At 35.4% G+C, this 12710-nt stretch overlaps 1 protein-coding gene across 4 annotated transcripts in view; it reads left to right on the top strand.

Annotated features, from left to right (window-relative positions):
* Positions 1–12710, top strand: part of VPS13D (vacuolar protein sorting 13 homolog D) — a 103272-nt gene that overhangs the window by 31315 nt on the left and 59247 nt on the right. For 2 of the 4 annotated variants that reach the window (XM_032201232.1, XM_032201231.1), the window contains exons 29-40: positions 46–158; positions 716–925; positions 2752–3017; positions 3171–3304; positions 4498–4653; positions 5007–5229; positions 6131–6205; positions 6903–7109; positions 7552–7641; positions 8548–8688; positions 9855–9977; positions 10636–10710. In XM_032201232.1, the coding sequence (XP_032057123.1) occupies positions 46–158; positions 716–925; positions 2752–3017; positions 3171–3304; positions 4498–4653; positions 5007–5229; positions 6131–6205; positions 6903–7109; positions 7552–7641; positions 8548–8688; positions 9855–9977; positions 10636–10710 (1813 nt within the window). The remainder of the gene's footprint in view (positions 1–45; positions 159–715; positions 926–2751; positions 3018–3170; positions 3305–4497; positions 4654–5006; positions 5230–6130; positions 6206–6902; positions 7110–7551; positions 7642–8547; positions 8689–9854; positions 9978–10635; positions 10711–12710) is intronic. The other 2 variants (XM_032201235.1, XM_032201233.1) reach the window with 1 other exon arrangement.

Below are 12710 nucleotides of genomic sequence, written 5' to 3'. Positions count from 1 at the left end.
GTAAACAGATGCTCTTAAAAGAATGTTGTTGTTTACCACTTTCAGACAGTTCTGAGTGGAGAAGTGTATACTTCTATGTCTTTCCTCATTGACATGGTTAATGTGAGTCTGGAACTGATGGATCCAAAAGGAAAGGATGGATGCAGCTCTTTAGCTAGGTATGAATTTTCTTTTGTTACTGAATACATTATCTGAAACACTATGCTCATCTGAGACACTGTAGGATGAGAATTAAGGTAATACATGAATTTATGATTCCATAATTTAACAAAATAGCATTTCTTAAGTTTAGTCCTAATTGAGAGTTTCAGCTGTTCTGAAGGATGAAAGAGAATGACGCTGTTCAAAAAGTACTCTCTTTCTAGCTGTCCTTGAAATCACAGTTCAGAAATCAGTTGACTTGACTAACCCAGTCAAGTTTATGCTGTTTCAGAAGCAACATAGAAAGAGCATACTTGACTAACTGTGCTGTTTCAGAAGCATGTCTATACTGTTCTTTTTTCAATCCAGAAGGTTCTGTATCAGAGGTAAGCAGTACACACAGTACAGATTCAATTTGCATCGCTGTGGCATGAGATGTGATTATAGTTGTTTCAGAAAATAGATTAAAAAAGATATTAGCAATATACCTTGCATATCTCTAAACCAAGTGACGTCTGGATATAAATGAGCTGCAAGATCTTTAATTGTATAATTTTGCTTTTTATTCCACTAGGTTTGATTTTAAGAAATCTAAGTTACTTTTTGAAAGCTCTTCAAATAGAACAAAGTCTGTAAACTTAGTTTCCCATTCCATGATGGCATTTGACACACGGTATGCTGGACAAAAGTCTGCTGCAGGCACGCCCAATGTGTTCAATTGCATCTTTCAGTCATCAAAGAATACTAGTAGTCCGGGAGCAATCCAGATTGAACTGCATTACAGGTTGGTAGTTCTGAGATTTTTTTAGTGTTGCTGTTTTTTTTTGTTGTTTGTTTGTTTGTGTGTGTGTGTGGTTTTTGTTTGTTTATTGAAATCAGTATTGCTTAAAGCTACTTGCTAAGTCTGGCCTATCACTGTACATTCATTATTATGAATACATGTTGCACAAATTTTCCAGTAGGTGTCACACATCTCTTTCCAAGAGTATCGAATAAGTACAGCAATTACACTTCATTCAAAAAACGCTTTCTGCTTGCTTTACTGTATCCTATCCCACATTGTTTTTCTCATCTAAATATCCTAGGATGCTTAAAAGTATCAGAAAGTGGATGACTGGTTCTAATTTAATACTGAAAAAAATAATATAAAATACAATGTCAACATTTAACTTTATTGTCACAGTGTTGTATTGAGGGATGTTAACTAACAAAAATGAAGATGAAGGTGGGTGACTACAAGTGTTACATTCACTTTTGATCAGGCCCCCTGACCAAACTTAGCTTTCCAACAGTTTTATATTCATATGATGCCTCCTTGAAGCAGTTACAGCAGCAACATAGAAAAAAAAAAAAAAAAAAAGACTACTTTAGACCAATGGAAGATGCTGAAGATATTTGTTCTGAAGCTCTCTGCAATTGAGAGAAATTTGTTGTACAGATTTGGAGAATACATGATGGTTTTAAGTACTTGATGTTTTTCTAAATGCAAACTTAGCCTTTAAGATTTTGACTTGAATAAAACTAAAATCCTGTGGGATTATGAAAACAAAGGAATAACAACTGAAATGTTCTGGATTTTCCTATGATCATTGATCTAGTATCTGCTTAGTTTGGAGGTTTGTTTGCTCAGCATAGCCTAATCTGTTTTATGAGCAGTTGTTTCATGGAATTTTCCTCCCAAGTGTTACGCTTTTAAATTATAGCCACATAAGCATGTGTTAGATTTTTATTGGTGAGAGCATCCTTGGCACTAGATGTAAGCTTTTGCAGAGCTCCAAGATAGCATTATACTGGTTCGTGTCTTTTGGAAATATCCTGGAGAGCCAGGGAGAGTTAAAGGATTTTAATGCTGGAAGCAGCACAGGCAGGCTGCTTCTTACAAAGGAATTACAGTTCTTTGGAGATTTTATATTCCAGAATAGGTTGGATATAAAATTGTTTCATGGAGTTTAAGCTCTTAGATTATTTTCCAGTTAGCATGACCAAACATAATTGGTATTCCAGATCATGAAGTCAAACAGTTTTAGCCTTCTTAACCAGATACTGAGAATGGGATGCTAAAAGTTCAGGAAGTCTAGCGTTTCTTCTGAATGACAAAGAAACTTCCTGTGCTACAAAATGCTGTCAGGGTGTGAGAGGAAACACATTGCATGTCTGATCTTTCAAAGGGGCATGGAGCCAGGTCTAAATTTCATGCACAGCATGTTAGCTTTGATACTGAACAGATGTAAAGTAGTAATAGTCTCAGTTTAAAAAACCTGAGTTATTGCAAATTAATAATGCAAATGTATAAAAGGAGCTTTTATAATCTAATTGCTTGTTACATAGATTTTAAATTTACCTTTTGTATCATTACAATTTAGAAGCTGTCAAAGTTTTGTATAATTTAAGATATGTTGGGTTTCTGTGTGTACAACAACTTGATGAATTTCAGTCTGCTTAAAAATAGATTTTTTGAAGGCCAGACATTCTGTAAATTACATGTACCCCCGTAAAGCTCCACAGAGTAGTAATACTGTCTGGCAAGTAAAAACTCTATTCTCAACATAATTTTAAATATAACCAAAATGTAAAATTCTAAAGTATGCTTCTCTGTCTGTTTTTTAATAGGTCTACTAAGGATTCCTCTAGTTTTACAGTTGTACTGAACAATCTTCGTGTATTTCTAATATTTGACTGGCTGTTACTTGTTCACGACTTTTTATATACTCCTGGAGATACCAAAAAGCGGGAAAATCCCCTTCCTTCCCGGCAACGCACTTACAGCAGTGAAACAACTGTACTTCCAAAAACAGTGAAAAGTGGAGTAGTTACAAAACGTTCATCACTGCATGTGTCTACAGAAAAACAACTGGAAGTTAAGGTTAATGTGACAGGTAAATGGGATCTTTTCTGTTTAAAAGCCATGTGATAGGTACAAACAGGACCTGTAAAAGGCAGACAATAAAGAATCCTGCTAGAAATGCTTAAAGTACTTTAATGGTATTTCAACTGCTGTTGTTTATTATTAAACATTCTGTTTTGTTCAGGAACGGAATTTGTGGTCGTTGAAGACGTGTCTTGTTTTGATACCAATGCAATTATTTTGAAGGGAACTACTGTTCTCACTTACAAGCCCAAGTTGTTAGATCGTCCTTTCTCTGGAAGTTTGTTTGGCATTGAGGTAAGTAGAAATAACCTTGCTTTTGTAAAATATCTAAAATTAGATGAAATTGAAAAGATGCTTGAAATACATATTCTACAGAAGTAGTCTAAAGATCATTTTTAGTGTGTTAATTCCCATCAGGTGCTGTTATTCTACAGCAGTTTGAAAAATGAATTTGTATTTTTTTGCGCTAAGACACCGAAACACTTGGCTTTAATCTCACAGAATCACACAGAATTTCTAGGTTGGAAGAGACCTCAAGATCATCTAGTCCAACCTCTGACCTAACACTAACAGTCCTCCACTAAACCATATCCCTAAACTCTACATCTAAACGTCTTTTAAAGACCACCAGGGATGGTGACTCCACCACTTCCCTGGGCAGCCCATTCCAGTGTCTCACAATCCTTTCGGTAAAGAAGTTCTTCCTAACATCCAACCTAAAACTCCCCTGGCACAACTTTAGTCCATTCCCCCTCGTCCCAAAATATTGCTAGCTAATAATCCAGTTTTCCACCATAAACTGTCAAATTAATTTGGGGCATAACTGGATAGGCAGAAGCCAATGTGTTCAGTAAAGGCCTGCAGGTTGTACTCATAATTGATTTGAGGTGAACAAGCAGTATTGTGCCATTGGAATATATGTGAGTAGGGATCTTTTTTGATTAGGAGTTTTGAGTATACAAAGTGATCCTGAATCCTGTTCAGCAAAGTAGGACCACAGCTTGTATGCTGTGGCCAGTCCTGGGTGAACAGATTTGAAGAAGCTATGAACAGTTGAGAGGAAAGCAGCAAGAACACTGAGAGCTGAGGAGTACCTAATACATCAGGTTTAAAAGAATTTGTCTGGAAAAAGAAGGCTGTGCAGAAATGCGATAAATTTTAAACGACTGTTGTAGACCAAAGAACAAAACACTTCCCATATCTGTGATGGGAGGGGTAGTGGAATTATCCCAGCAATAATGGAACTATTTGGTTGGATATCAGAATCTTTTTTCCTGAATTTAGAGCATAGTGGGGCACTGGCAGAAGTTGTCTGGAAAGATTTTGGAATCTCTGCTGCCTTAAAGTTTACAAAGGAGTTGTCTGTAGAGAACAATTTGGTTATGGTTCATATTGTTTTGTGGTTGAGAGTCAGTCTATGATTTCAAGGCCATTGCCAGGCTTGTGCTTTAATATTCTAATTCTTTTACATTATTTTTAATTCATAGGTTTTTTCATGCCGTTTAGGAAATGAACAAGAGACTGCACTGTCAATTATTGATCCAGTACAAATTCACGTGGAACTTCTTGAGAATCCTTCCTACCCACGTGGTTCAGGACTGTTGGATGCTTTCAACAGTGGTGATTTTCCTCCTATTCTGGAGGTAATATTAAAGGACTGAATAAGACTGTATGCAGTATAGGATACGTGATTGTAATCTCATGCTGATTTTTCATACGCAAGAATCCAATGAATAATTTCAACTGTAGAAGACGTGTTTTTCCCATTATACAAAAGCAAAACATTTTCTGTACCACTCCCCACTGTACTGCCCCACTACTTATGCTCTTGATAATTAGTAGGTAATAATAGAAGTTTAATAATTTTATTACTGGAGCTTTAAAACAGAATTTCCATCAGATTTTAATATTAAATTTTGTCTTTGTTATTATCCGAAGTAGGCAAGAGAAATGTATAGAAAGGGGTAACTGTCTTTTTTTTTTCTTTCCCATTTAGATTCAGTTGCAAGCACTGGATATCAGACTGTCCTACAATGATGTTCAACTCTTCTTGGCAATCGCTAAATCAATTCCTCAACAGACCAGTGCAGCTGTGCCTGACTCAACTGTATTGACTGCTGAAAGTACGACTAACACTGGTTCATCACTGGTGAATGAAACTTCTTGCTTCACAAATGAAAATAGAGAGATACCCAAACGTGTTTTGGATCCTCTTGTTGGTACGTTCTTAACCACTGGAGTGAAGTCGTTTCTTTTCTAAGGAAGGTTTCAGCAGTGTAAAGCTAGACTACGTACTTAACACAGAAGATACCTTCATTGTGAAAAAGCCTTCATTTCATCGATTTTAATTGTCTGAAGATAACATTATACTGATGATACTATAAAAATAGTAGAATGTTTTGTTTTCTTTTCTGCTTTTAGTATGACAGATTGTTTTATAGAAAATTTTCAGAAGTGTCGGTTGTCATCATACATCATCATGATGAAATACTTAGAAAATACTTAACAGGGGTGAGGTGCTACCTCTTCATACTTATTTAACTGGTAATGAATTGGAAACTATCATAATAATCATAACCCAACTATCTCTTCATGTCCAGCAACATATTATTCTGTTTTGGTGACACTGCTTTTTTGCAAATTAAAAATTGCATGTGGTTGCTGCCTGACAATGAATAAATACACACCAGTGAAAAAGGTTTCCTTCCCTGCTACTATGTTCTTGAGTCACATATTTTGTTCAAAATAAATAATGAATTGTTTTTGTTCAAAATAAGTGATGAATTGTGTTCCAGATGAAGGATTTGGTGTACAAAAAAAAAATTATCTTATTCCCAATTTAAATAGTCCCAACTGAAAAATCTATGGGAGTATGTTAACTTTCTGCAGGAAGATAAAAATAGTTCATAATAGATGCACACGTACGCACAGGATTTTTGGGAGTTGCATTTTTTTTTTGTCAAAGCAGCACTGAATCTTATGCTCTTTTTACAGCTGCAATCTTAAATGAAACACAGAAAATGCTTTTTTTCATACAGGTGTATATTTATATAGTTTCAGAAATTAAAACAAGTTAAGTAGATAACTGACATGGATTTGTATTTAACTGCTTAATTACAGAGATACAGCTGGCTCGCCTTCAGGAATTGGGATTCAATATGGAAGATTGTCGTCATGCTCTTCTGGCTTGCCAAGGTAACCTCAAATAGTTTTAGTTGGACTTTCAGATTGTTCATGTTATCTAACTTTCAGGTTGTGAAGTAGCTGGTGGACAGACAGTATTTCCCTCTCTTCTTTACTTTGGCCTGCAATTACTGAAATTTTCTCTGTGTTGACCTCTTCTTAAGTATTCTCATTTATCTGTTGCCTAAAAGCCACCCTGCAAAGATTCTTCTTTGCTTTTGAAACGTCATGTGTGGGCTGTTTGGGTGGGTGGGTCGTGGTGGTGGTTGTTTTTTATGGTGTATACCATATTTCTTATGGTGATCTTATCCATCACTTTATCTTTAGAGCAAGTATTCTTTGGAGCAAGTAGTCTTCCCCTGTTGAATCGTGTATTTTACATATTTCTACATGCAATATGTAGCAAGATTGTTATTGGATTCTTTTTCTTCAGCATTGGATGTTTCCCACCTTCTTTATAGGCACTCGTAGCATTTAATATAGGTTCATATTATGTTTCAACTTGGTTTGCAAATGTCAAACAATTCTTATTCTTAGAGAACACTTATATTAATAATCTTGCCATATATGTTATTGAATAGAACACACTGAAAATACTGTTAATGTTTTGCTACCCTTTCTAAGGGAAAGGGAATTAATTTGTTTCCATATGTTTTTTACATCATCAACTACATTCTCAATGAAATGTACTTGTTTGGTTTTGTCTAAGGTGACTTAAAAAAAGCAGCAAGTTGGTTATTTAAGAATGCTGAACCTTTGCAATCACTTTCCCTGACTTCCTCTGGTCAAGATACCCGGGGGATTGTGCCTTTTCAGTTCATCTCTGGAGTGGAAATAAAAGCAGAAAGTATATGTATTTGCTTTATTGATGACTGCATGGACTGTGATGTTCCTCTTGCTGAGTTAACATTTTCACGTGAGTATCTGTTTTGCTAAGTGAGTTGCATAAAATTACTGTCAGTTACTGCATATGTTTCTTACCTGTATCTATTAATGCCTATCACAAGCAATCTATTATGCTTAAGAAACTGTAGTGGTGTTACTTTTTATTTGTGTAGTAATAATGCTTAGAAGTTATTGCTAAAAATCCAGGTTCTGCTTAAAATAATCACTGAAGAAAATCATATGGATATGCTGTCACTATACTTTTTTTAAAGTACTTTATTTGATTAAACATATTTCTGCTTCAATAAAAATAGCTTGCTTCTTGAGTGAAAAGAAAACAATTTGGAGTATTTTGGTATGCTTTTTGTACCATTTCAATTTAAGAGACACATCTTCCCATTGCTTATTAATGCTTCACTGGTTTGAGAAACTTGATCACACTTGTTTTGCATAACATTCACTTTTTTTGGCAGGTTTGAATTTTCTCCAAAATTTGAGAGCCAACCCTGAAGTCAAAGCTCATTTTACCCTCTCCGGAGACTATTATAACCGTGAGCTTTCAGGTATAAAATACTGAGGGTTTCTTTATTTAGGTTTAGGAATACAATCTTGTGTACAACAGGAGCATGAAATTCACCCAACATGAATTACATATATCATAATGTGAAAGACTGAGTGTGTGTGTTTGTGTATATGTGTGGTCCTGAACAAGATACCCTAATTTGGTATCTGATGGAAGGGTGTGGAAAGCAGAGAGGTTGCTGTTACAAAAATTAGACTGAAGTTTGCTTGTAATTATTGTGTTTCTGGATAACCTTTTTATGTAGTTACGTAACTACCTGTCTCTGTATTTACTTATCTTTTTTTAATGCCTAATTGCTTTGAAGCATTCATTATCCATTTTAGGATGGAATAGGACATGAAAGAAACGATTAGGATGAAGACGATGAATTACCAATTGTAATTTATATTCTAGTTACAAAAAAGCAAGTTATGCCTCAGTACAGGCCAGCCACTGACGAAACTAACCTAGTTGTCTTTTTTCTCTGAATTGAAAACTGAAGTTTTCTGTTACAAAGTTGATGGTAATGACCTCAGGAATTCTGTCAATATCAAGGTGTTTTTTTTAATATTTGAAAATATGTAGCATTTTTAACAGCTATTTCAGAGTTTGTTCCAGGTGCATCACTCCAGTATAAAACTGATTTCCATTTAATACTTTTCTCAGAATTAAGATATTTCTGCAAGTCTGTACATAATAGTATACTCTGGTTCAAATAGAGGAGCTGGAGCAACTTTGTATTAGTTAGCAAATTAAATCTGTAGGCATACAAGTTCATCTTGAGCACAGATAGAAAGTAAGGGAGCTCATTATTGAAGCTGTATTATTAAACACTTAGGTATGTAAACAGCATTCCAATGTGGCCTTCAAACATGTAATGTATGTGTCGTTTTCTGTTTGGTTGCAGGCTGGGAACCATTTATTGAGCCGTGGCCATGCTCAGTTTCCTGGCAACAGCATGCATCAACCCGCCTCCACCCTTCCCGACTGAAGCTGGAAATTCAGGCTGAACACCGTTTGGATATAAACATTACCTCTGTTTTCATAGGTATCTAGGAATATTCCCTGAGAGCATCTCTATCTAGTCTTAATTTGCACTTTCCTAAAATGATAGGTATTTCTAATTGACTCTTGCTGGTGTCCCATAGACAGAGAGAAGGAGACTTGGCACAAGTCCCTAGGTACTTCAGATGATATTGTACACAGGTGTACATTTAGGCAGCCTGCATTTTGTCAGATACTGTGAAAGTGTAAAGACATGAGCTACATATTTTAGAGGTTAGTAGGAATTCTTTCACTGGTCATATGAATTCTATCAAATTCATATGTTACTTGAAATTTATCTTTAATCAGAAACAGGCTTTCATCTAAAGCTTTCCATACTTTACACTGCTTAAAAATACTTTGGTAAGCTCATCAATTTTCAGTACATTGACAGACATAGTGGGGAGCTGCTTATTTCAGTTCTGCGTTTTCTGAAAACTGGAGTTGTCAGTTCCCACCTCAGGAAATCAAAATGTTTTGTTCATTATTAACTCAAACTTCATGGAAGTTGCTGTGTCATGGGGCTATGACTGTGTATGTTATCCAGAAATATTATTGCTTATTCTGCATGCAAATCTGTGTAGTTTGATGGTCATAATTAGAAATGTAAAAGGCTGAGCAGGCAGATGAAACAGAAGAGCCTTCCTTGTTCTTTGAATACTCATTTGTTTCTTCAGCAAGGTCTGTGGGGTTGTCAGAAAGAGAGAACGAGGTGGGAGGAAAAGTCTTCACTCAGTGATTCCTAAGAATTCCCATGATGCTTTTTACTACTAGTTATAACAGTAGGCTAATTTATGATTAATAGTGTGCCAGAGTACTCTGTTGTGTCTGCATATTTATGCAGGAATAGGCACGTACATCTTAGAAAAGGGGGAAAGAATAGAGACAGCTTCTGACACAAAAACATCTAAGCTTAATTGCCTCCTCAGAGGGACCTCTTTTGTTGCCAGTGGAGTATCTTGAGACAATAGAATTCCACTGGAAGTTTGAAGAAGGTGGGGATGGAATAAAAATAAAACGTTAGAAAAGCACATGGGAAAAGCAGTGAAATTCCTTTAACGTTGCTGTTAAAGTGGACCAACTTTAGCTTTATGAATTTAACTTACTTTTCAGCTACTTTACTTAAGGCCACCTTGCAGTTATTTATTTTGTATGTTTATATTCCTCTAGAACAGTACACAAGTACCAAACAGTCATGGATGGAAGATTACTGTAAACAGGACAAAGAAGTAAATGCAATCAGTTCAGAAGACTGCATGGGCTCTTCGGTGGATTCACCATGTTTTGGGCAGAGTATGATACTCATTAATCACACTTTGTTTGAAACAGTCCTGACATGCACAGTCATTTGTCTAATGTATTACAAACATAAGTATTTGGTCTTCATAGTATAAAATGAATTGTTAGAAGTATCTGGCAGAAAAGATGAACTACATTTTCTGTTCAGTTGTCTTCCATTCTTTAATAACAAAACCTGCTAGTTCTACTTCCCTTTCTTAATCACACTTTCTCAGTTAATGAGTGACTATCTTGATTTATTAAAAAAAAAAAAAGTCTTGTGTGTGCAGTTCAGAGATTTTTTTTTTATATGATACAAGGCAAACTTCCACCATCCTTCCCAGCCAAACACATGTTTGCTTCTAACATGATTGAGATATAAATGAGAATGTGTGTCTGAGGCTATCATAAAAATGAAGATAACCCAATTAACAGCTTTCTAAGGAAGAGCACATGATATGTGGAAGCCCTTTTCAAATTCTCTTCTCCCAATGTTATTTCTGAAAGAAGTTTTAGGAACTCAAATGCCAGTCTAGTGTAAGCAAATAGATAGACTCATACACTTATTGAATGATGCTGACTGTGCCTATCTTCCTGATGCATGATGAGGAAGAGATTACCTGCATTTGTGTGTTTTTTCTTACCTCCTAACTTTGTCTTTCCTGTCTGCCAGGCCTTCCTCTTGTCTACCTTAGAACTAGGAGTACAGCCAGTTTGACTAATCTAGAGCATCAAATCTATGCTAGAGGTACTGTATAGCAGAGAGAGATTAAAAGCTTTTTTTCTTTGAAAACTCCTGTACAGTAAATACTGTGTTGTATGAGTAACTCGCCAGTAGACTGGCCTCTATATTTTAAAAGGAAAACAAAAAACAAAACAGTTAACTGTTTTTAAGCTACTTAACTTAGCGTTTCATCATGTGTATCGCTTCACAGTCTTCTCAGGGCCCTTCAGGAAAGAAGGGAGAAGTATGGGAACTGTGTATGGGAAGAGTGCCTTCTGGGGAAGGTTATATGGATACTCAGTGTCTTATTTCTTAGTGAGACAAAATAATGAGATTAAAACCAGCTTAATACAATCACAGTATTTAAATGTCATACTCTAAATACATCTAACAGTCTGTTTATTATACATTTGCTTGAATGAGCATGTGTGTTTAGGTACTTAAAACTTTGGGATAGCTTCAGTAGGAACTTAATCTGTTTTCAGTGAGCCTTAGGAAAGAACATTCCTCATAGATGACCTTTTAATTTGTTTTATATTTGACACTACTAGCTTTAGGGAAAGCCATCCAGTTTGAAGACTTTTTTTTATATTATTATTATTACTATTTTTTAAAATCTGTGGCATTGTGGAAGACAAAACAGCATACTGGATAAATAAGTTCACGTTGTATGAACTGGATAAATGGTATAAGTGGGAGAAAAAGCTTTTTATTAACCTGTGGCAAAATTTAGACTACCCCTTACAAATATTTGTCTCTTGAGTGCTTGCAGTTTGTTGATGTTTAAGCCAAAAAACAAACAACAGTGCCATCCTTCCCTCCCACTCCTACCCCACTATCCCCCCAAAAAAAACACCACAAAAAAAAACACATGCGTACACACACACACATGATAATGTAAAATGATAGATTTATTTTTCTGAGGTGTTTTTCAGGAAGATTTTTCTGTGGGGAAAATATTTGTTACTCGCTTTTAGTGTTGCAACTCAGGGAAATGACTAAATGAATTATGAAAAAAATCCTTTTGATTATAAATACTTTGTTTTCAGGCAGTAGTCTCAAGTTACAAAATTTATGTATCTTTCAAAAAATCAAGCCACAGTCCACAAAATTATTTTTTTTAAATGTCTCAAAAAAAAAAAAAAAATAGCCAAAGAATTAAATACCTGAGTAGAAGTTCATATGGCTTCTGGTCTGTGATTTTGTAGAACCTGAGCTAGCCAGAAAATTGTATTAAATCAAGCTCTACACCAAAAAGATTTTTGGCTTTAGTTTGCGTTTGGCAAAAGACAGAGTTTTCATTTTAAAGAAATCAGTGTTTGTAGCATTTAACTGTAAGAAAATTTCTCTGTGAGGTTCAGAGAGATCAGATTCATGGCTCCAATGTAAAAATATTGTCATTCGTTTGGAAGAGAGTTGTATGTGATCATCAGTAATGCCTTCAAAAACTTACCTACTTGTTTCTATTCCCCCTTCTTGCCATTGTAAACTTGTGCTTAATTTATTCTTGGTTAGATGCATGCTGCCTTGGAAAGAGCTGGTCTCAGAGCATGGCATGCTTGAACTTGATATCAGTCCTCCTTTGGAGTGAATGCAGATAAACCCTGTGAAATATTTAATTTCTGTCTTTGACCAGCTGATTTAATGTGTCTGCCTTCTTTCAGCTTCTCACATACAGAAAGGTGTATGCATTTAGGGAGCAGCCATATATCTTCATTTCTAAGTAGTTACTGGGATTTGGCAGGTTTTGTTGTTCTTCTCTTTTTTCTTTTTTTTTTTTCCTTTTAACTCCAAACACAGTAAGTATTTTCACAGACTTGATGTTCTACAGTATGGAATCTACAGTATGGAAGTTGTGCTTGTTAGTAATGCATACTTGAAAAAAGTTGAACTTCTTACTTAAGTATTACTGAAGTATTAATGAATATGGGTTTAATATTTTATGACTGTTTAGATGCACGTGAAAAGTTACTTATTATGATGGGGGGGGTTTAGTTGAGTTGTCTGCGTGTTGGTTATCAGAG

Source organism: Aythya fuligula, chromosome 21 (genome assembly GCF_009819795.1).
Source record: "Aythya fuligula isolate bAytFul2 chromosome 21, bAytFul2.pri, whole genome shotgun sequence".
In the NCBI taxonomy this organism is placed as follows: domain Eukaryota; kingdom Metazoa; phylum Chordata; class Aves; order Anseriformes; family Anatidae; genus Aythya; species Aythya fuligula.
Note: the sequence above shows the minus strand (reverse complement) of the source record. Positions and strands in the feature narration are given on the sequence as shown.